The sequence below is a fragment of the Pelophylax lessonae genome (assembly GCF_965119305.1).
Source record: "Pelophylax lessonae genome assembly, chromosome: 4".
NCBI lineage: Eukaryota > Metazoa > Chordata > Amphibia > Anura > Ranidae > Pelophylax > Pelophylax lessonae.
In genome coordinates this window covers 289,072,678-289,097,144 of record NC_138771.1, presented here as the reverse complement: position 1 = coordinate 289,097,144, position 24,467 = coordinate 289,072,678, and the positions used below count along the sequence as shown (strand labels likewise).

At 38.4% G+C, this 24,467-nt stretch overlaps 1 protein-coding gene across 4 annotated transcripts in view; it reads right to left on the bottom strand.

Moving 5' to 3' along the window:
• Nucleotides 1-24,467, bottom strand: part of PPFIA2 (PTPRF interacting protein alpha 2) — a gene marked incomplete at its 5' end in the record, with an annotated part of 484,274 nt that overhangs the window by 244,786 nt on the left and 215,021 nt on the right. For all 4 annotated transcript variants that reach the window (XM_082256724.1, XM_082256723.1, XM_082256722.1 and 1 more), the window contains one exon: nt 5,588-5,689. In XM_082256724.1, coding sequence (XP_082112850.1) covers nt 5,588-5,689 — 102 coding nt within the window. The remainder of the gene's footprint in view (nt 1-5,587; nt 5,690-24,467) is intronic.

Sequence of the window (24,467 nt, the reverse complement as noted above, 5' to 3'; positions counted from 1 at the left end):
GTCGAATCAAAATCGCACCAACAGACGCATCAAAGTGGCACTCCAAAGTCACACTGTTAATCGTGCGAGACATGATAATGTGAAAGAAGCCTAAATCTGCTCTGAACTGTGATACTTTCTATCACTATTAGTAAGACCTGACCAGATGTTTGGATTTTTATTCACTGCAATTGTTAAGAATACTCTTATTAATGCAATGTAAATTCTAGTTATAGCAAATTTAAAACCAAAACTCACTTTTTTTTTTTTATTAGTTTGCTGGTATACATTATATTTAATACTTTGAATTATCAAAGCTTATGCATAAAAAGCCTTCCTATCTCTGTTAAAAAAGCAGGGGCTCCCAAATTGTAGCTCTGAGCTTGTTTTCAAGTTGTTAGTGGTAACCTTATCATCAGATACTCTGTACTGTATCTGTGTTAATAGCTCAAGTATCATGATTTCCACATTAATATGGAACTAATTATACTCTGCCTGTGTTTTTTTCCTGCTAGATTTTAATAATTATGGCTGAACGCCAGGCAGGCACATAAAAAATGTTAATACTTGCTCATTTAACCTTCCTGGCGGTATGATTGTTTCTAAATTTTAGGTGCTGAAAGCGGTACCATTATTTTGCTAGTAATTCTTAAGGATGAGCAGCCCAAACCAACTATTTACATATGATTTTTTTTTACTGTGAGTTCTTCTTTATAATATCTCAGGTATGATAAAGTGTGAAACACAAAATCATAAATTATAATATAATAAATAACTATAAATAAGTATATATATATATATATATATATATATATATACAGTAAAACCTTGGTTTGAGAGTAACTTGGTTTAAGAGCGCTTTGCAAGACAAGCAAAATTTTCAAATAAAATTTGACTTGATATACAAGCGATGTCTTGATATACAAGTAGTCTCAAGTCACAGCTAAGTATAAAAGAGAAGAAAGGCGCCTCTAAGTGCAGCAATATGGTTAAATTTAATGAAGGTACAACATTTAGCAACTCACATGGTTGATGATTGGAACAGGCACATCTAAGGATGCAGGCATCTGGGGTAAAGCTGTCCACATAGACCATCCTCTGCACCGCCATCATTGTCATCCCTTCCATGCCGCCCATCGCTTTCAGATCGCTTTACTGAAGGGTGGTCTTCCCAGTCAGGATTACAGACTGGCAGCTGGGGGTGCAGAAGATAGTCTATGTGGACAGCTTTACCCCGGATGCCTGCATACTTAGATGTGCCTGTTTTATTCATCAACCATGTGAGTTGCTAAATGTTGTACCTTCATTAAATGGAACCATATTGCTACACTTAGAGGCACCTCTCTTCTCTTTGATACTCTGTAGCTCCTGCTGGATTTTGCTTCTAATCCCCTTATGGAAGCGGCTATTTGTGGATGGACATTTTATGGTTATATAACCTATCGCAATGCTATAATCTTTTTATATGGACTATAAACTGAAGGACTTATGCATAAATGGTTGTGTAACGAATCATCTGAGTTTCCATTATTTTTTATGGGGAAATTCGCTTTGATATAAGAGTGCTTTGGATTACAAGCATGTTTCCGGAACGAATTATGCTCGCAATCCAAGGTTTTACTGTATATATATATATATATGTGTGTGTAAACATATACATATACAACTGCAGGAAAGGGCACTGGGACTGGGGGGCAAGCTAATGTCAATTTATTTTATTTTGCAATGTAATCCAGTAGGATTACAATATATCAGTGTGTTTGGTGTGTTTTACTTTTCAAATTTGCCGCCGGTTCCACCCCCCTGCGAGCGTCACGTTGCAGGAGACGAACGCCGGGGCTCATAGCATCGGGCGGAAGATCCGGCTGCCGTATGCTGCAGGGATACATCGCGGGATCTCGGGGACAAGGTAAGTAACCTCTACCAGGATCCAGCGATGCTCACTGGCGGTACCCCGAGTGTGGCTCGGGGTTACCGCTAATGGCACTGAAATTTAACCCCGAACCACACTTGGGAATACCGCTAAGGAGGGTAAAATGATTACATTTATTTTTAAATGCATCTAGCTCTTTTACTTTGTATCAGCTATTTGTAATCCCTTGTACCGTAGCACTCAGACTGAGAGAAGAAGGGGAAGTACTAGGAGTCAATCAGTTATACTGCAGTGTATTTAAACATGTTCATAGAAGGAGAGAGAGTAGGTGGATGACCCTGTGCTTACTGCTGCTTCACCTTTACTATCCACTCTCTGACTGGGAGCTATGAGGTGACCTAGCTGGTCACCAGCCTACTCGTGCAGGACTGAGTATATCTTTCGCCTACTATATTGTGAAACAACGGGAGCAAGGTGGCTCTCTCATTCTGGTGCGAAGGCAAGGATGGGGGGGGGGGGGGGGCATGCAGCGCGCCAATTGGTGGTGCTCTCTGTCCCTGGGACATGGCGCATCACCCATCTTGGTATAGAGCAGATCACAAGGCTCTTTACCCATGTAATCAGCTGTGTTTAATCATGTAAACAAGGAAATGCCAGTTATTGCCATTCCTCTCCTTACACTGACAGAGTGAGAGGCGAGCCAAACAGTGGAATTTCCTCACAGGGGAGATCTGCACAGATAATCAAGGCACTAATTATCAGCGCCCTGATTATCATTACAGCCCCAACAGTGCCCAGTAGTGATGCCAGTCAGTGCACATCAGTGATGCCCGTCAATGCCCATCAGTAATGCCAACCAGTGCCCATCAATGATGCTAGACACTGCTGCCTTTCAGTGCCTGCTCATCAGTGCCGCCCATCAGTGCCGTCCGTCAGTGTCACCAATCAGTGTCCATCAGTGCCACATATTAGTGCTCATCAGTGCTGCATATCAGTGCCACATATGTGTGCCCATGAGTGCTGCATATTAGTGCCTTCTTATCAATGCCACCTAATCAGTGCCCATCAATGCCACCCCATCAGTGAAGCCTATCAGTGCCCATCAGTGCAGCCTCATCAGCGCACATCAGTGAAGGAGAAAAAATACCTATTTACAAAACTGTATAACAGAAACTAAGAAAAAAATTATTTTTCAGTCCTTCATTTTTTTAAGCAAAAAGTAAAAAAAAAAACAGTAGCGATTAAACACCAACAAAGGAAAGTTCTATCAGTCTAAAAAAAAAAATGATAAAAATGTTGTTTAGGTACAGTGTTACATGATCGCGCAATTGTCATTCAAAGTGCGAAAGCGCTGAAAGCTGAAAATGAGTTTGGGTAGGAAAGGGGTAAAAATGCCCAGCATTCAAGTAGTTAAAAAATAATTATAGGCAAAACTTTTTCTTTTTCATTTCTGATAGAGTAAAGGAGGGTTATAACCCCTATAAGGTTTGTTTTTGCCATCTTTGTCCCTTTGGGGAGATTTATTTTCACTTTCTGTCCCATAGCCAAGTAGGAAGTGGGAGGTAATCCCTGAAAATTAATGGAATCTCTTGGGGCCCCTCAGGTCACCAGAACTAGTGTCCTCATTGGAAGAATTCCCCTTACTTTTCCGGGGACAACCAAAAATTTGTGTTTTTCTTCTACTTCCACTTTCAACGATAGTGGTAAACAGGACAGTTAGAGAGGATGTATCTCCTTAACGGGGCACAGACAGCCATAGAAACTGACTAGGGTTCTAATCCCTCTCCACTCCTATCCAAAACTTGTACAGGAAACACAGCTTTCAAAAGTGTATATGCTGGCAGAGGGAGAGAGCAAAGGGGTGACTAATTACTGTACGTAAAATGTAAAATATAACATTCACATTCATGCTTCTGAAGAAATCCGATTGGATGAAATGCGTCAGTAGAATGCTGAGATACAAGTACGCTATGAGCCGCGGCAGCTTTCCATGTACACTTTGAAGTTTTTATCTGATGTACCTTTGTAAGTACCAGTTTACTAAACCTTGTGATATTTTTTATGGACCTTCACTATATGCCGTTTTATAATTTCTTTCTGGTGGCATCACCTCTGTGTGTGAGTTCACACACGGATAAATTCAGCGCAACAGTGGGGTCTGCATGGAGGATAGATTTGAATGGATTCCTGCCCTGTAAAAGTGGTTGATGTGAGTCCGCCCATCTGATCATTAATGCCGATCATGTTGTATTTCTCATATGCTCATTATCTTCTTTGGCTCTGGTAAGGAGTTTTTGTTGGCATTGTGGTGTGGTGTGCTGCCTCTTCACACTGAAGCTGGTGTTGGGATCTCGTTTCTTCATTTTCTTCAATGGTTATGGACTAATATGCTTTTATTTTTAGCGCTGCATATGGACTTTTTATTTATCAGGTTTTTTTTTGCAATCAACAAAATTTATGCGAGCTGCTTATGTGTTCCTTTATTCATTCTATATGTTTTAGCGTGGATATTCCCATATTGTTTAAAATACAACATGTTTGTTATTTTAGTTTTTTTTTCTTCTTTTTTTAACCGTTTGCCGACCGCCCGCCGCAGATTTACAGCGGCAGCGCGAACTGATGTATGGGTACGTCAGCTCGCGGGAGCAGTCATGGGGACGAGCATGCGCCGCTGGTAGTGCACGCCCCCACTAGGCAGTAGGGATGCCGATGCATGCGACCAGGGGCCGCGATTGCCGCCAGGCACCCGCAATCGCTCCCTGCTAAGAGAGAACACTGGTGAGCAGTTGTAAACACAGCCGACCGTTGTTTTCTCTGAAATTATCACAGAGCGCCTGTGATCCTTCTATATAGGATCACAGGCCTCTATGGTCATTTCACAAGCCCCTCCCCCCACAGTTAGTAAACACTCCCCTAGGCTCACATTTACCCCTTTCATCCCCCCTAGGTTAACCCTTTCCCTGCCAGTGTCATTATTACAGTAACAGTGAATATTTTTAGCACTGATTATTGTAGTAATGTCACTGGTCCCCCCAAAAGTGTCAAAAATGTCAGTTAGGGGTCCGATCTGTCCACCTCAATGTCGCAGTCCCGCTAAAAATCACTGTACGCCGCCATTACTAGTAAAAAATAAATAAATAAAAATGATATCTAGCTTTCCCCTAGTTTATAGACGCGATAACGTTTGCTCGAACCAATCAAAATACGCTTATTGCAAATTGTGTTACCAAAAATATGTAGCAGAATACAAATTGGCCTGAAAGGATAAAAAAATTTGATTTTTACATTTTTTTGGGGAATGTTATATAGTAGAAAGTAAAAAATATATATATTTTTTTTTTTTAGAATTGTCGGTCTTTTTTTGTTTATAGAGCAAAAAATAAAAATTTCACATATGATCAAATACCCCCAAAAGAAAGTTCTATTTGTGAGGGAAAAAAAAGGCTTCAATTTTATTTAGGTACAGCGTCGCATGACTGAGCAATTGTCCAGTAAAATAAAGCAGTGCCGAATCACAAAAAATGGCCTGGTCATTAAGGGGGCAAATCCTTCCGGTCAAGAACTGGTTAATTACAACCTTTGAAATCACTTTAAATTACAGTTTAAAAAACATATTAATGATATGAATAAACCATTGATAAAGGGATTGCAGATACTTGTGATTTACCAAACTCAGCCTATAAAAAAAAAAAAGAGAAAATTGAGATGTTGGAATAACGAATCCAATTAACTTACTCTTGTGTTATTCCTTTCTGCTTTCAATTCTGAAATTTCTTCTTCTTTTTCGAGAAGCTGTTCCCTGCATGCATTCAGCTCTTTTGTCAGTGCAGCAAACTCCTGTGAAGTGCAACAGAAAAAAAAGGTCACCACCAAAGCGTTAGCTCCAGAGACTACACAACTTCAGGTTTTAGCAGTTCTAGTACCCAGAATGGGTTACAATCTCATTTACAAGTATATTGCTTAGTTTAAGTCTTTAGGATATTTTATATCCCACAATATTCACACCAGTTATAGTCAACATTAATCTTTAACCATACAAAGCCAGACAAAAGCACAGTGGAAAAAAGGAGGAGAGTTAAATAATCCCACAGATTTTCAAAGGTGTTGCACAATAGCTCAGGAATACGCTCCTTTGAAAGACAGTTTTCATAAGAGATGTATGTCTCACAAAAGATCATACCTTCATTAAAGCAGCATTAAACCCCAAAGCAAACATTTATTATATTGCATTTCTTAGATGTGATGGCTCTAATAGTTTCCTTGTCCACTTCTGCCTCATTCATCCAGAGTGGTGTTAGTATAATACTGGAGGTTTATTACTGACCAGATCACCAGGGGAAATTAGAGGGGGAAAAAAAGCCTAGAAAACGGATACAACCACCACATCTAATGATTGGTAAGTTGCAATATATATTACAACTTTGTTTTTGGGTGTAGTATTGCATTGAGGCTAACAAAGTCTAGGAAATTAGTAAGGCCTAATTTAAAAATTCAGCTACTGGTATCATAATTAGGGAGTGAGTGATTATACAAGTCATGTAAGATGTGTTTCAGCTCTAACAAGTCAGGCCTTCAAGAGATGAATGCCTACCTCATTGCTGAATTTAATTTGTTCACTCATTCATTCCTTTAAAGCAGAGATCCAGTCCCCCAAGTCGAGTTTTTTTTTTTTTTTTTTAATACTGCTCTGTAATTTGGTCCACTTTATATGCAATATTTAATAATGTAGTCCTTATAATTTAGATTTAAATTGAATAAAACTACCTGGATCTCGGAAGTAGTCAGGGTCCATCTCCATTGTGGGCATCTAAAGCCATCTTGTATCCATTTTCCAGGATTCAGTGCAGCTGGCTCCCCAGCATGCACCTCCTGATCTCACACCTGAGCAGTAGTGCCACCGTGAGGCTCTCCTTGCTCCTGACACCTTGCCATGGCAATGGTGGCGTTGGTGGAAGTTCCCGCCCATGTTGCTAAAGCAACCTGTCAATCAGTAAACATCATATTTTCGTGATCCTCCAGTTCGTGTCATTTTCTGGATGGGAAATAGCGCAAGATTTTGGTATTAGGCAACTCCCATGGACTCCTGGGATACATGACATCGATATCCCAGGTGTTCATAGGGAGCGCCTTATTACGCCATTGCTTAGGTGGCTGGAGCCAGAAGTGCTCAAAAAAATAAGGAAATAGAGGTGCTAAGAAAAATAAATAGTTACCATTTAAATGCGAACGGAGGATGGGCATTGGATTGATAGCAAGTTAAAAAAATTAGTAGAACTCCGCTTTAAATAGAACATGTCAGTGCAATTTGTCACCCGTATACCCCCCCTGGTAGTTCAATTAGCTATGGCTAGATTATGACAAGGAGGAGTCTTCGGGGGTTGATGTACTAAAGGCAAATAGACTGTGCACTTTGCAAAGTGCAGTTGAACTCTGCAAGTGAAGCTGCTCATGAGTTAAGTAAGTAAGTAAATGGGGTGAAGCCCTGCTTACTTCCATCATCCAATCATGTGCAAGCAAAAATGCTGTTTTTTTTTTACATTTTCTAATTTTCTTGCATGTAATTGGGTACTCTTTCCAAAGTGAAGCTTTACCCTGTTTATTAAGCTCTGGCGCAACTGCACTTGCTGGGCGCAACTGCACTTTGCAAAGAGCACAGTCTATTTGCATTTAGTAAATCAACCCTGCCCTGAATTTTACTATCACAGCCCCAAAACAAGCCCAGAGCAATCCATATCATGCAGATTTCTTTAAGCAAGAGAAAAAATAAGTCCACAAAAGCTGCCAGTAATGCCTTCTCCCAAAGACTGTAAAAAAAAATTATAGCAATAATGAAATTGAAAGTAATATTAGACCAGTAAGAACAAGTTTCAAAATGTTAGTTACAGAGAGGAAAAAAAGTCTGAGTTTGCAGAAATCATATTTCAGATTTTTACAGAATAGGTGGGGGTATTAGGACCAGACCTTATTGACACACATACAAAACAAAAGTCTGCTTTAGTCAAAGTAATGAGAAAAAAAATTAAAAATTGCTTTGTTTAAATGTATAAAAAAAAGAAAAGTATGCTTTTTTATACAACTAGCAAAAGTTTGAAAAATAGGACAAAATACGATTCCCTAGTGCTAACATTGTACAGTTGATTGTAGAGGTTGTTGTTTTTATGATAATCTAGGCAACGTAATGTATAGCACAGTGTAAGCAGTAGGTATTATCTGGTATGCCATTACACTTGTGGAGGAGTGCAGCTCCAAAGCAGTGGCCATTGAGTGATTAGAAATTGCAGTAGAGGCCAATAGAGTAATGTGGTGGCAGAAAGTAGGGGAACACGATGGCAATCAGTAGAGAAGAATGAAGATACAGAAGTAGTCAGAGAAGTACATTGGTATGGATGGAAGTTAGTGATGTGTGTGAGTGCAGTGGTGGTCAGCGTTTACATACCTGCTTGTCTGGCAGGAATGGCATGACATGCCATCACTATACAACCAGTTTCAGGTGGATCAATCACTCTGCACACTAAGTGCGGGCATGTACTGTTAACATTTTTCTGTCAACAGTCCTGTAAACTTCCATTTGGCCAAAGACATAATAAAAATATATCAGGACATTTGTTTATGATACATGACCTGCACCTGCAAAATGCTTAAATTAAAGAAGTAATAAACTCCAAAACTAAAATGTATTACATTGCAGCTTACAAATTTCATGATTTTTTGACTGTATGTGTTTTTTTTTTTAAGGCATTTTCACTTTTTTTTCACCTAGTTATCCGCCCAGTAAGTCTGTTATTTTTCAGTTTTCTTTTGCGGACCAAGCTGTCCAGGAAAAGTGGCAGTTAGAGGGTCAAACCAGTTACTACTGTTAGGGGTACTTATAGTGGTAATTTTTTATTCATTCATTTCAATTTTTTTTTCTAAAAGGAAAAAATTTTGCCGAAAGTGCTTAAAAAGTATGAGCTGGGTCCAGCTCTTATTCATTAGTCAAAGTCCATCTAAATCTGCTAAAGCTAACATTACCCTGTTTCTAGATTGAAAATGCTGCATTACATCCTGCCAGGGACAGAGGAGCTAGCTGTCTGCCAATGGTACTAATATGCTCTCTTTCCTCTCCTTTTCATCTGCTAATCCCACTACAACCCCACAACCTGAGGAGTCTGTGAAACTATTTGACCATACTATAGCAGTCTTGTATAACATTTGTCTTCTGCATGTGTGCCAATACTGCCAGATGCTGCCATTTTTAGACAGAAGATGATACTTGGGCATGGGTTTGGGGGGGGGGGGGGTGAAGGGGGTGAAGAGAGACTGACAGGTTTCCAGGACATTTTTCAACCTTCCCAAAACCTAAATATTATATAAATGTGGGGGAAACAGTTGGAGGAGAATGTTATGCTTAGTGACATGTGAGTTGCTGATATTAGTACCTGAACAAAGTTTTAATGAACTGGAATTAAACAGATTGGGATGCTGCTGCATACAAGGCTACCTCTAAAAACTAAAACAACAAAAAATTCCACAGCCAAATATGCACTTACAGAATATGATGTCACTGATAAGGGTCTATGAACATTGTGCTGTTCCTAAACACTGAAGCATCCCCTGAATCTGTATTTTAAAACATTTGTGTATGTTCAATGTAGCTCTTAAAACCCCATAAAAATGACCTCTCCCCGCTGAACATTTATTTATTTAAATTTTGGAATTAGTACATGTGCCCCATGGCAGTACCTGACTTCTTACGGCTCATCTTGACAACAGTTTATCAGCCCCCACAAAAGTAACAAATTAATATCAACATTCACCCCATAAATTTCAGTTGGGTTTGGATTCTCCAAATTTTGAGGATGATTCATGAAAATGACTGCAAATCAGACGGGGACTGATTTACACATCCCTAAACACTACTATATACCACATGCAAAGTAGGTGAAAATAGTTTTTGATACATTTCACTATTTAAACACTAAATTAAATATACTGAGAAAGTTACCAATTGACTTAAAATGTCTACCTTCTTGACCTATCCACAGTACATAATACAAATCTCACAAACGCCAGCTCCTGAAAAAATCCTCAATGCTTAGATCTGCTCCAAGCAAGCTTCCGTGTCTGACTGTAAGTCTACCAAGGAGACATAGGTAGGTAATGCAGCTGTGTTTTCATTAATATATCATTTTCCTTGTGTATTTAATTTGCCCAGACTTCAGCTTTTGTATTTGATGAAATCAAAAATACTAAAGAATGTGTGCTACACACATAATCTAAGTACATGTACCTGCGTCCTCTGAGATCTAGTGTCTAAAAAGTCGGGGGTTGGAGGCACTTAGGACTTTCATGGTACGGTATAGATTACACAGAAAAGTTTTGATTTTTAAAAAAGAGATACAAAATGTATTAATAATAATAATAATATTACATGAAACAACATCCATAAAGAGGGGAACAGAACGTAACGAAGTGTGTCAGCCAAACACAAAATATGGCAAACATAGCATAAAAGGTTAAACAGTTTTTCTCCAGTTGGATAATGAATGGGATGTTCCCTATATTGTAATGCAATAAATGTACTGTATATGTATATGTTTTTTTTTTAATGACAAAGATATTAGGCCAAGTTAACACATTAGGTTAAAGTGGATGTACATCTCACACATACCCAGTGAAGTGAACAGCCTCAGATGATACACAGAGATTAAACAGATCTCCCTACATACGTTTTATTTGTACATCTGCTGTCTTCAGCTTGCTATATTCATAAGAAAGTGCACATCATGTTAGAGATTTTTTCTTCCTGTTCAGCACTGGGTGTGGATTCTTGGCATACACTGTGTGACAGCTGATTGGAGGAAAGGCACACACCCCCACTCCATATAGGCAGAGGAAGGAAGGAATGTGCAGAGCTGTTCTGTGAATAGACCAGCTCTCTGCTATTCTCTCTATGCACCCACCCCAACACAAATTCCGGGCTGGTTTTATCTCGGTTGTCGGAGAACTTGTCAGAAGTTATCATACTGATAACAGAAGAATAGAGCAGCAGAAAGACACGGGACTAGGGCTTTGGAGAGAGATAAGAAAACGCTACAGATATATGCACTTAAATCAAATTTTATGAATCAGGTTAACATCCACTTAAGTTTTTTTTTTTTTTTTAAAGGGAGGCATTCTCAGCTATTGTCTATTATCTATTAATATCTATTAATCAGCCATCAATTTTACGCAGCGTTTACATATATATTGTACATTCACATCACATTCTATAGTTTGTGGACCCTATAACTTTCCTACAGACTAAATAATAAACACTAAACAAAAAAAATGTATGTTTAGGGTGTGCCCCCCCCCCCCCAACCCTTTGTTTGTTTGTTACATATTGAGTGCTGACCAGACTCTCCCACATTAGTACTTCATTGTCAGTGTCCACCAGTAGGTAGTTATAGGAGGAGTCATTTAATAGTGCAGCTTAAGCAGTGCAATCTGCAGCTAGCACACTTTTCCCATGTAAGGAGTGAGGCCCCTTTCACACATGGGAGTCTGTCGGCGGAATCCGTTTTTCTCAGTGGGGGATCGACCTGCCGATCCCCCCCCCCCCCCGCTGAGCAGGCGGATGGCATCTGTCTCTGCGCTCTGTGCAGAGACAGAGCTGCCAGGTCCGCGTTGTTCTCTATGGGGGAATCGGATGAGAATTGAGCGCCTGTCCGTTCTCATCCTATCCCATCCGATCTGCTGGACAGATGGAAAATAGGGTTTCCATCCGTCCAGATTTGACGAACCAGATCGGATGTCAGCGGACATGTCTCCGCTGACATCCGATGCCCCATAGAGATGCATGGGGCATCCATTCAGATCTGCCAAAAAAGCTGACAGGCGGATCTGAACGGTCTGCTAGCGTGAAAGGGGCCTAAGTATCTCCCATGGTTAAGAGAAGTGGGATATATCTTTAATTCTATGAATAGTGTAGGACCCACTGAAAATGGGGTACTTTAACACAGTAGTGGTCTTAAGCACGGTATGGCCATATGTTGTGACTAAATCACAAAATTAACTTATTAAGATTAGGTGTTTTTAATTAGCCTTGTAAGATTTGAAAGTAACCTTTTTCTTTGTATGTGTGAGCTATTTTCTGTGGTTCTATTTGTATGTTGGTCTTTATAGCAGCACCAGCTTTAAAAATGTATGTTTAGGGTGTACCCTTTCTTTGTTTGTTAAATAATAAACACTGTTTTAGGTTATTTTCACCAAAGAAATGTAGCAGAATACAGTTTGGCCTAAATTTATGAAGAAAGATTATTTATTTAAATAAAAGGAGTAAGATAAAACCCACGGGTCCCTTCCAACCCACTCAGCGCTTATGTATATGCAATACTCAATGGGAATGACACAAAAACAACTGTAGGATGAAAGGGCGTGAGCACGCGGCTACCCTGGTAACCCCGTAGAGTGTTTTGGAGTCCCTACGTCACGCTGTCTGAGTCTTGGCGCGAACCGGGAGGTCGGCGGCTGGATCACCCGGACCGTGCGGCATAGTGGAGGCAGCATTGCCGGTGGGGAGACCGGGATATTACCTTCGGTGTACCATTCTGCTTAATTACATTTCATCCCATGTGAGTGAGATTTTAATATTAATAAAAGTTTGGTGTGTACATGTTACGCTATGGGTCCCTGTCATTCTCTTTACATGTGAGAGGAGAGGAGGAGGCGTTGATTACTATTCTACCAGCTGGAGCTGAGGACTAGGGTGGATCGCCATTGTAGAGTGGAGGATCACTGGTGTAAACAAAGCGCTTTACCCAAGTGTTAAGGGTACGTTTTCACTGCATAGGGGGGAGCACAGCGGTGTGGTGAAGGATCTTGGTGGCTGTTGCAGGAACAGCAAAGAAGTTTTTCTGTGTTTATGCGGCACTAATTCTATCCAGTTTCATCAAGATATAAGATTTTCTCTCCACCCCAGTTCTTGCATGACTCATCCTTTATGAACTTTATGAACTTTGATGTACTTTATATAGTAAAGATCGACTTACCATCATTATAGCCATATATTCGCTGCCCTTGTTATAAGGACTGTGTTTAGCGCTGCTAGTGCATATACGGGCTTTGCTCTTGTACGCACCCTTTTCTAAAGATTATTTATTTGCAGCATTTTATAAAAAAAAAAAAAAAAAAATTAAATTTAAAATGTTCCGTCTAATTTTGTTTATTTAGCAAAAAATAAAAAAACCTAATGGTGATTAAATACCACCAAATTATTATTATTATTATACAGGATTTATATATCGCCAACACTTCATGAAGAGCTTCACAATATAAAATGGAGACAATACAGTTACAATAAAATAAAATACAAGAGGATTAAGAGGGCCCTGTTCAGAAGAGCTTACAATCTAATAGCTTAATTTGTCTGAAATAATTGATGAAAAAATTCATATGGATACAATGTTGCATGACCACGTAATTGTCATTCAAAGCGCGACAGCACTGAAAGTTGAAAATTGGTCTGGGCAGGAAGGGGGTGAAAGTGCTTGGTCTTGAACTGGTTAAACTTAGACCCAGATATACCTCGCATTAGATAAAAGAGTGTTCACAATCACAAAGCCACTACAGCATTTGTTTTGCGTAGACTAAAACATACCAGTAAGATTTTCCCTTCAGCTCTCCCTGTCATCTTCTGTGTCCCCACTGCACCCAAAATTGTGTAGACCAGCTGGTGTCCTCTACGGAACATGCTCGGTTCCCTTCTAAGCTCTTTATTTCCTCCTTTATCTCATCTCTGCACCCACATGACTATAGAGTCACACATGTGGGTGTATACACAGTGGTAAAAGACACCTCCCTCTTCCTCCATGTCCTTCTATTGTTAAATGCTATGGCGGCGGGATATAGTATGTTGATTGATTACATTTACTAAGAAACTCACAAAAACGCTTAATTTTAATAAAAATCAGTATTAAATATTTCTAATGTAATCTCTACTACCTGTAAAGTAAAAACAAAAAGAGCACAATCAACCCCAACCATCACCGACGTAATATCCACCCTCAATCATGTGAAATGGAAAAGGTATTATCAGTCCAAAACGCCTCCTATCTAAAATTCCAAGAATCCTGGTCATCTTGGCTCAAGAATCGAAACTCTATTTGCTCATCTCCCAAATAGGATTATTCCCTGGTATAAGTCTCCACAGATCTATCGTAATGCTACCCCAACACCCAATACCCTGCTACCTCCACACTCTCTTTCTAAATGTCTGCCCACCAAAATCCCCTTCTCCCGCCTATCTTACCCTAACCCCCCCCCCCTTACAACTTGGCCCTTCTCTCTACCCAAAGTTTACCTGATCATCCAGAACCATACTGGGAGTCATATACCCTACACGCACCTTTATTTTTTTACCATTGTTTACAAGTATTCCCTATCTACTTGAAGTATTATTGTTCTCCTCGTGCATACTGCAATTGTTTTTTTTTTTTTTTTTTTACCAAGTCCCTACATATGTTAATCATACAGATGTAGGAACTAATATCAGAGATTGGATGTAGCCTCCCACCCCATAACACAGTTTGATCTCAATAGGATGTTCGGGAGAGGGAGAGCGATATCTATATCTCAGCTCACCTATTTCAATGCTCCTCAGCTTAAGTTCTACTCTGTTCCCTAGCTGGATCCAATCCTTATTGCACACTAATCAGTTTAGGAATGGATGTTGCTAAGTTGTATGTCTGGAAACACCAATGCTGTACTACCCAATTGTATTACACTATCTGGTATGTTAATCTCAATAAAAATGATATTGGAAAAAAAAGAGCCTTGGATGCAGATGCCATCTGAACAAAATAAAAGCTAGTGTCAGTCATCTGCGATTCTGCCTACACCATAGTAATGCACAAAAAATACACATTTGATGTTCAATAAAGATTTATTGAGGGCTGTAAAACAGTTATTTGATATTTATAATCTAATTTGAATTGCTTCTGTAAAACTTATTTTTTTTATTTTTTAGTCATGTGACTAGTACAGCACCAATCAGGGATGGCCATGCCAAACACAGACACTGAAGAGAGCATACATCAGCAGAGAAATAGAAGCCCCTCCCAAATATCTTTCTCTATAGATACCAAAGAATGGGGAAAGATCATGTGACCACACAACAGCGCTACAGGAATAAGGTATTTAACCACTTTAGAACCGCTCACAGTAATACTACTGCGGCAGAGTGGTTCGTTATCGTCCAGCGACGTAGTATTAACGTCGTTAGACACTCCCCCTTCTGGGCGGCGCTTGCGCGCCGCCGGAGGCTCGCTCCCACTGTTTTCATTCACAGCGGGAGTCGGGCCAGGGGAGGAGCAGCGGCAATCGCCGCTGCTCTTACCCGATCGTCGGGGATCGAGTCTGGAGATCCGCCCGCTGTGTGTAAACACAGCGGGCGGATCTCCATAGTGACAGGGAGTGACAGATCGGACTGTTCAGCATAGCTGGACATCCGATCTGTCCGTGACTCACACAGTCACCTCCCCCCCTACACGTCAGTAAGCACCAGGCATACATTAACCCCTCCCTCTCCAATAAAATTAACCCCTTCCCTGCCAGTGTCATTTTTACAGTAACAGTGCATATTTATAGCACTGATTACTGCAGTAATGTCACTGGTACCCCCAAAAGTGTCAAAAATGTCAGTCAAGGGTCCGATCTGTCCGCCGCAATGTCGCAGTCCCGCAAAAAAAATCGCAGATCGCCGCCATTACGCGTTAAAAAAAAAACACCAAAAATGACAGAAATCTTTCCCTTTGTTAGTAAACGCAATAACTTTTGCGCAAACCAATCAAAATACGCTTATTGCGATTTTTTTTACCAAACATATGTAGCATAAAACAAATTGGCCAAAAATGTTTTAAAAAATTGGTTTTTACATCTTTTTTGGGGGGAATTTCATATAAAAAAATTTTAAAAATATTGTTATTTTTTCAAAATAAACGCTTTTATTTTGTTTATAGCGCAAAAAGTAAAAATCGCACAGGTGATCAAATACTACCAAAAGAAAGCTCTGTTTGTGGGAAAAAAGGACGTAAATTTCGTTTGGGTACGGCGTCGCACGACCGCGCAATTGTCAGTTGAAGTCGCACAGCGCCGAATCGCAAAAAGTGGCCTGGACGGAAGACAGCAAAATCCTCCGGTGGTAAAGTGGTTAAAGGAGTTTTCAAAAAAACAAAAAATAAAATATAGTGATACATAAGATTTATGTGAATGAATTATCGTCATTAACACTTCTCTTTTAAGTATCACTTTAACCAATTAAGGACTAATCATTTTTCTGACACTTGTTGCTTTCAAGTTAAAATGTGTATGTTTTGCTAGAAAATTACTTAAAACCCCAAAACATTTATATATTTTTTAGCAGAGACCCTTTAGAATAAAATGGTGGTCGTTGCAAATATTTTATGTAATGCTGTATTTGCGCAGCGGTCTTTCAAATGCAATTTTTAAAAAAAAAAAAACACACTTTCATGAATTAAAAAAAATCAAAACAGTAAAGTTAGCCCAATTCTTTTGTATAATGTGAAAAATATTGTAACACCGAGTAAATAGATACCAAACATATCATGCATTAAAATTGCGCACACTCGTGGAATGGCGACAAACTACCATACCAGTTTACAGTTACACAGGAGGTTTAGTACTAGAATTATTGCTTTCACTCTAAAGATCTCAGCGATACCTCACATGTGTGGTTTGACCACTGTCTACATTTGCGGGCCTGATTTACGTATGCGTTTGCTTCTGTGCACAAGCACGAAGGGATGGGATGCTTTAATTTTTTTTCTCATTTATTTTATTTATTTTTTTGATTTTTACACTGTCCTTTTAATTTTTTTTTTTTTTAATCACTTTCATTGCTGTCACAAGGAATGTAAACATCCATGCAATAGTTAGTTGCAATAGTTACATGTCAGGTATTTTTTTGGAGGGATCTGGTGGGATAAGACCCCAGATCCCTCCTTTGCACTTAAAAGCATTCAAAGCACAAGTTTGGCTGTTTTGAATACTGGCATTTTTAAAAAAAAAAAAAAATCTGATGCTTTTAAGGCTAAAGTAAACTGGAAGTAATGTCATGACGTTGCTTCCAGGTTACTAGATCCAACACCCGATCAAAGCGGATTCCGGCTTTGTTCGGGTCTCTGGCCAGCTGCAGGCATCACAACAGTACAACCACTTGAAGAAGAATGAGGAACAGGTACGTGATTTTGCGGCAAGTGGTGAAAGTACATAACCCATAGACATCAGGTTCGCATTACAGTTTGTCTCTTAAAAGCTCATCTTCATTCAGCTGTAAAAAAAGATTTGGTGCAACCTACATACGTGTAATATACATTAGTGATGGTCATCTCCCTCTAGCAGCCAACGTGTGCACTACTTAGTTCAATGTTATACCACTAGAGTGCACACACGAGAAACTTCCGGAAACCTGTGGGGGGGGGGGGCCTCAAAGGTTTCATCTGCCTAGGGGCCACCTACAGAGTTTAATCTTGCACTGCCTAAATGAAAACAATTCAAAAAGATTAGCTAAAACCGAATTACCTTTGTTGCTGCCTTTTACCAGCTGGCACAATAAGCAACAATGGCACCATGCTCTATCAATTATAATGGACTAATTAATTGCTTTAGGTAGAGAACAACCTTCCATTTACTCTTTCTACATGTCTATATAATTTTTGCCAATAATAATTACATTTTGTGTATTTAGTGTATTCAAATGTAAATTGAGAACCCTAATGTGGGAACTCACTATTCACATTAGAACACTAATTTTAATAACCTAAAATTTTATTTATAATTATTTATATAGAAAAGCCATAGTCCGGTAAAAAGCATTAGAAAAAGAAAAAAAAAAAAAAAAAGGAAAGCACAATGTTTTAAATTTCAAGTAATAATAACACAAGATAGATTGTATACATTTTCATGCAGCATATTGTTGACACAAGTTAAAACATTATATCAACCTTTTTGTAGTATTATGTTATGCAATGGTATGGGATACTACTGGCCTACGCTCCTAAATCTGCCTTCCAGATGTACATGAACCGGGGGAATTCTGTCATCTACAATCTTTGTTTGTAACAGAAATGTTGTATGTCTGGTCATAGTTTACAAGCCCAGAGGTAAGAAAGCCTTTGCATAGTTAATGAAATTTGACAAGCACAACTGCACTCTTGAAATCTGTACACAAGTTATTCAGCTGGGAAGTGTGTGGAAGTAAACACGATTAAACTGGTGAATAATGAAGTTCAGCTTTGTTTTTTCTTTTTTTCTGACCGACAATGCAGTGCAGAAATGGTGCTGGCAGAATTTTGGTTTTCGTCAATTGGCCTCCAACATCTGAAAAACCAGTGTGTATGGAGGAGATGGCTTATTATGGTTTCAAATACATTGTTATCTTCAGTGCACACCAAGGTTACCCAGCTGAACTAAATGCCCATGAATATGTTTTAGCACAGCTCCATATTAACAAATATACTCCTAGCTGGCATTTCCACTTCTGAATGACTGATATACAATTTTCACTTTTCAATTGCTGTCACACTACGTAAGATTTAATTTGCAACATATGAAATTATGTTTACAGACAAACATACAATGTAAGGTTAAATAAGCAGTCCACTGGGCAGTTAGATATTAACATCTTTGAATCGTAAACTCTTCAACAAAGTAACTGGTCATTTCTTTGGAGATCACACAAGACTATGATATGGTGGTTAGCAGTGTTGGGGTAGTTACTCAAAAAAACTAGTTACTAGTTACTTCTGTAAATTGTAACGAGATTACTTTACTAGTTACTGCATTTGAAAAGTAAATTCACTACTTATTACTTTACTTTCCTCTTTCTTAATTGACCGTGTAGAAGAAGATAAATGACACTTTTTCTGCATAGAGTTTATTGTATAAACACAGGCTTTGGGAAACATGAGAACAAAACCTGAAAAAACAGAATAAAACATAAAGTGCAACAAAAAGTCATAAACTTCATCCCTCTCTATTCTTCGAAATAACAATTGTATCGCACGGCTTGGGTAACGCAGGAAAGCGCGTTCCTATAGCCTAGTAAAGTAGTGTAGTTACCTCCTATAGCCTAGTAAAGTAGTTTAGTTACCAATATTAGTATTGTAACTAGTTACGTTACCAAAAAAAGTAATGTAGTTACTGTAATCCGTTACTTTGTAACTCGTTACCCCCAACACTGGTGGTTAGCTGGGGATTTTCATGGGCAACTATAAGAAAAACAGCCTTTGGTGATACCGTTCTTAATTGAGTGCTATTGCCCAATACTGATCCAAGGTAAAGACTAATAAAGATAATCCTAGGCCTTTTCTGCTACAGCAATGAACATGCCGGGGGTGCTCACTGTTTCCCTTTTTATTTGCAATAGGCCAATGAAATCAGATAAACCATTACAATTCGAAGGGTGCATTTGGGAACCCCGAAGGATCTCTTTGAATGCTGATTTTGCCTTGGTGAACCAAAAGGACTTGGAAGACTCATTTAACCATTTCTGGACTGGAATGTTTTACCCTCTTAATGACCAGGCCATTTTTTGCGATACAGCACTGCATTATATTAACTGAAAATTGCACAGTCGTGCGACGCTGTACCGAAATAAAATTGATGTCCTTTTTTCCCCACAAATAGAGCTTTAGTTTTGGTGGTATTTGATCACCTGTGCGATTTTTATTTTTTGTGCTATAAACAAAAACACAGCAACAATTCTGAAAAAAAAAACAATATTTTTTACTTTCTGCTATATAAAATTCCCAATAAAATAAATTTAAAAATCTATTTTTTTTTCATAATTTTAGGCTAATTTGTATTCTGCTACATATGTTTGTAAAAAAAAAATCCCAATAAGCGTATATTGATTGGTTTGCGCAAAAGTTATCGCAAATTTTTATTTATTTACTTATTTATTTACTTGTAATGGCAGCAATCATCGATTTTTAGCGGGACTGCAACATTGTGGCAGACAGATCGGACACCTGACATTTTTGACACTTTTGGGGGGATCAATGACATTACTACAGTACTGTACTAATGACACTGGCAGCTAAGGTAAACAACATCAGGGGTGATCAAAGGGTTAAATGTGTCCCTAGAGGGTGCTTTCTAACTGTGGGGGATGGGCTTGCTGCATGAACACAGAGACCTGTGTTCCTAAATAGAAGGAACACAGGATTCCTGTGTATACAATGGCAGACCTCCGTTCTGTCTCTACGGGGAGGGATCGCAGGTGCCTGGTAGCAATCGCGGCCGCCGGACCTGCTGATTGGCTTCCCCTGTGGCCAATCAGTGTGCCTAAACTCTCAAAAAGTGAAATACATGTACATCATTTTGCAGGATAGAGCCGACCTGCCGCCGTAAAACTAAGGCGGCAGGTCGGCAAGTGGTTAATAACCTCAATGACGATGGAGAAGTCTCAAATTTATAAAGTAGTCAGCTTTTCCCACAGGTCCCAAAAAGGACTATCCTTCCTTAAAAATGTCCAGGCTGCTAATTGTGCAGTGATTTCAACATTTATGTTTTGAAAATTCACAATTTGTATTTGTGCTCATCAAAATTCATGTCACTAAAGTTACAGCTATTAAAATAACAAAATGATACTAGGCTCCAAATGTGGAATTTCCTTCTATGAAATCTAATACTTTAAAAATGATTTACCCTCCAAAATATTTATATATACTTAGAGCTGCTCCAATATTTCTCCCTGCTTTATATATCTGAAGATATAGATTTTACTCTTCTCCTTTATATGTAAAAAAAAAAAAAAAACACAATTTTGTATAGCTAATCAAGCCTAAAAGCCTAAATTTTACTTTTGTAGACAGTAGGTTAGCCTGCCCTCATTTTTATAATTATTTTACAGCCTCATAGTTCACTTTTGCCTATGAATGGATTCACCCAAATCTTCTATCCACCCCCACCACCTAAACCACACTTCATCTCCATGTTTCTAGAAGATATTTACAACAATACATCTAAACTTTTAAACCTAAAAGATGCAACAAAATTTCTAATTTGGAGGTCTCAGCTCTATATTGGCTTAAGGCCGGGGAATCTTCACACCTTACACTCAATCTTTTTCCCCAAAACTCAACTTTTTAATAATTTTAATTGGTGGAAATTACTGATCTGTTTCATATAACTCAATATTGTCTCCTTCTCCCCTTCGAGGAGCTAAAACTTAAATACAAACTTGGCAACGTGTTTTTAAAATGTTCTCCCTAAGACACCACACAGTTGCTGCCGCTGTATTGGAAGACCTCATCTAGGATGACAATCTCTTAAAAGTCACTACCTAAATGGGCCATTGTAAGAAATTGAGAGTCTCTCCAGACCCTTCAACTCTGCTTATAACAAACAATCCAAACTTATACCATCACTGAAAACTGACTAATGACAAATGGGAGAGGAGACCTGGCTAACGGATAAACTTAGCACTGCAGGTAAATGTAAACAAGTTTTTATACCACCTACATTATACTCCAAGTTATGTCACATGGGACTCCTTCCTACTTCAACCTGTATTAGATACAAATATGCTTTTGCTCATCTGTACCATATCTTCTGCACTTATCAACTGATTGGTTCATATTCCTCCTAATCAACCATATTGGTCTAAATTCCATTACTCCATGGTAGGCAACTTAATTTTTTTGCCACAAAACACTCCTAAAGTGTTTCTTCTGGGCCTGAATACCTATAGCATAGTAAAATGATGGTCTTAAAATGCAATTCAAGCCAGAAAGTGGATCTTACTTCACTGGAAAAAAGTTGATCCCCTTGATATCAACCAAGTTATGGTCAACATTATTATTTTATTTCCAAAAAGCAAATGTTTTCACTTCAATATAGAATAGGGTTTGGAAGACCTTTTCCTATCTGATAATTTGAAATAAATTGGCATAAGCTGACTAAAACGAATCTGTTTTTATGATACACTACCTAGTACAGGTACTATACATTAAAGCTTTAGAAAGACCGCTGCTCCTTTCTACATATTTATTGGCCATACAGCCATACAAAAATAAAAGAACTGGTTTTGGACAGAGTAAGGGCTCTTTCACAGATCCCCGCTGAGCAGGAAGGTGACAGCTCCCTCTCCGCTCTGCTGTGTAGAGAAGGAGGTGTCAGAGCCCCATGCATCTCTATGGGGAAATCGGATGAGAGCAGACCGCCTGTCCGCTCTCATCCGATCCCATCCCCTGGACGGATGGAAAATAGGGTTTCTATCCGTCCGGATTTCACGGACAGGATCGGATGCGGATGGCAGTGGGTGTCAGCGGACAAGTCTCCGCTGGCATCCGCTGCCCCATAGGGATGCATGGAGCATCTGATCAGATCCGCCTAAAAACTGACAGACGGATCTGATCGGAGCGCTCCTGTGAAAGGACTCTTAAAAAGAATTTAAACTTCAGTCAGTTACTGGAAATCTCAGCTGAGAAAAAGAACGAAAAACAAAAACACTTTATTTACAGTAGTTGAGTTGAAAAAATTCCTATTGTTGTGCCTTCTTTCCCATGGACTCACCTTCATTTTTTGGTTGGCAGATAAAACGTGAATGGGAATATCACAAATTATAGTAGTCAGACATAAATACAAGCAAGGTACCATGGTAAATGTTCTTACCCCCTCTTACTTCAAACCAAAAAACAAAAAAAAAGCTTTGGTATAGCTATATAAGGTAAGAGTGTCTGAATGTACTTTTTCTTTTTTTTTTTAACATTTACACTAATAATCCTTTCCTGGTATCGCCAATCATCATTTGATGGGTTTTAGTTTGGAAAACCGGATACATGCAGGGTGGCTAGGTGGAGGAAGCAGAAGTTCTTTCCTGTGGCATTTAGACAATTATTCACGTGTGCAATACCTCTTGTATATATAATACAAAGAAAAAAAAAAACACAAGAAAACCCCAAACAACTTGGTGGTTTAATTGGTTGACTGTTCAAACTCCACTAAACTTTATGTACAGCACCAGTCATTTTTAATCAGAATCTTTTTACTAGGTCATTATGACAGTCAATCTGTCACTTTCACATTATCTGAAACGTTTTTTTTTTTTTTTAAATCTGACTGCAAATGCTAAATATGTGCATAACAATATGTGGTGTACTAATTAAAGGCTTGCAAATGTCTGACATCTCATTTGCTGAACACCTGCTGAGAATCATGTACACAAAAAGTTCTGGCTTCTCTAACAGCTGTACAGATAATTGTGTTATTTAAGCAGCCCTAGATATTAATTTAAAAAAACAAAATCCTTTCAGTTTGAAAACCACAAATACCTCTTTTAATCGAAACTGGACAACAAAGTAGTCTTCCTTTATCAATCTAATTAAAGTAATTTGTGGCGCTAAAAGCAGGCTCCAAAAACAGTTTCTATGGAAACACAACTTTCTTCAGAACAAAAACGTGGGTGTTGTGTTATTGGTTCTAATAATACAAACCCTGGCCCATATTATTAGTCATTATTTTCATGTTTTTTTCTTAACAGTTTTTTTTTTCTTTTTTAAAGTCTATCTTGCTATATATAATCAGAAGCGATTACCAGCCTTGTATTTCAGGCTCCACAGTGCAAGTGTAGTGTTGTTCACACTTAAAGCAACTCTGATCTGAAAGAAATATCATTACAGCTATTTTGACTCTGCTCCTAAAAATGCTAGTGGCCTGGATGCCATGTTGATCCTCTGGTCTCGTGGCACTACTAAGGGGTCAGGCAACTGATTGGTGTAAACAGGTAAGTAGTCTAAAAGGCTACCTATAGCGCTTGCTTTAAAATAATTACAATAAAAGTGAATGTACTAAACTTCATAAAATTAATAGCAAATATAACGTGTAGGATAATAAATTAATAGATCATATTCTGTATACCATTAATAAATATAAAATTCAAAATTCAAAGAAGTCCAATAAATATATATTATAAAGTGAGTCCTTTGTGCAAACTTCCAAATAAAAAATCAAATAAATGTGCAGTATAAAGTGAGTCCTTTGTGCAAACTTCCAGACAAAAAGTGCAAGTGCTCAGCGCGATGATTACTCTGTCCACTCAGTAATATTCCTAATATTTGTGGTATCACTGTGACAAAGGTAAGATTTTGTCTGGAAGTTTGCACAAAGGACTCACTTTTGAATTTTGAAATTTATATTTATTAATGGTATACGGAATATGATCTATTAATTTATTATCCTACACATTATATTTGTTATTAATTTTATGAAGTTTAGTACATTCACTTTTATTGTAATTAAAGCAAGCGCTATAGGTAGCCTTTTAGACTACTTACCTGCATACAATTTTAATTTCTATAGCAGCTGCTACGAATACACACAATTCTAAATATACTTATTCACCAATTTTACAAACAAAAATATTTTATTATATATTATTTATTTCACATATTTATAAATCAAACACGTGGCGCGGGGCATATACACTAGTATATTCCTTACATACCTGATTGGTGTAAAGTTAGCTCTGGTCTTTGTATATGTCTTGCATATTTCTAATAGCAAAATCTCTTTGCTATAATTACTGTCAGTTCCTGTCCACCTCAGATGTTCCTGCCTACCTTTGTATTTG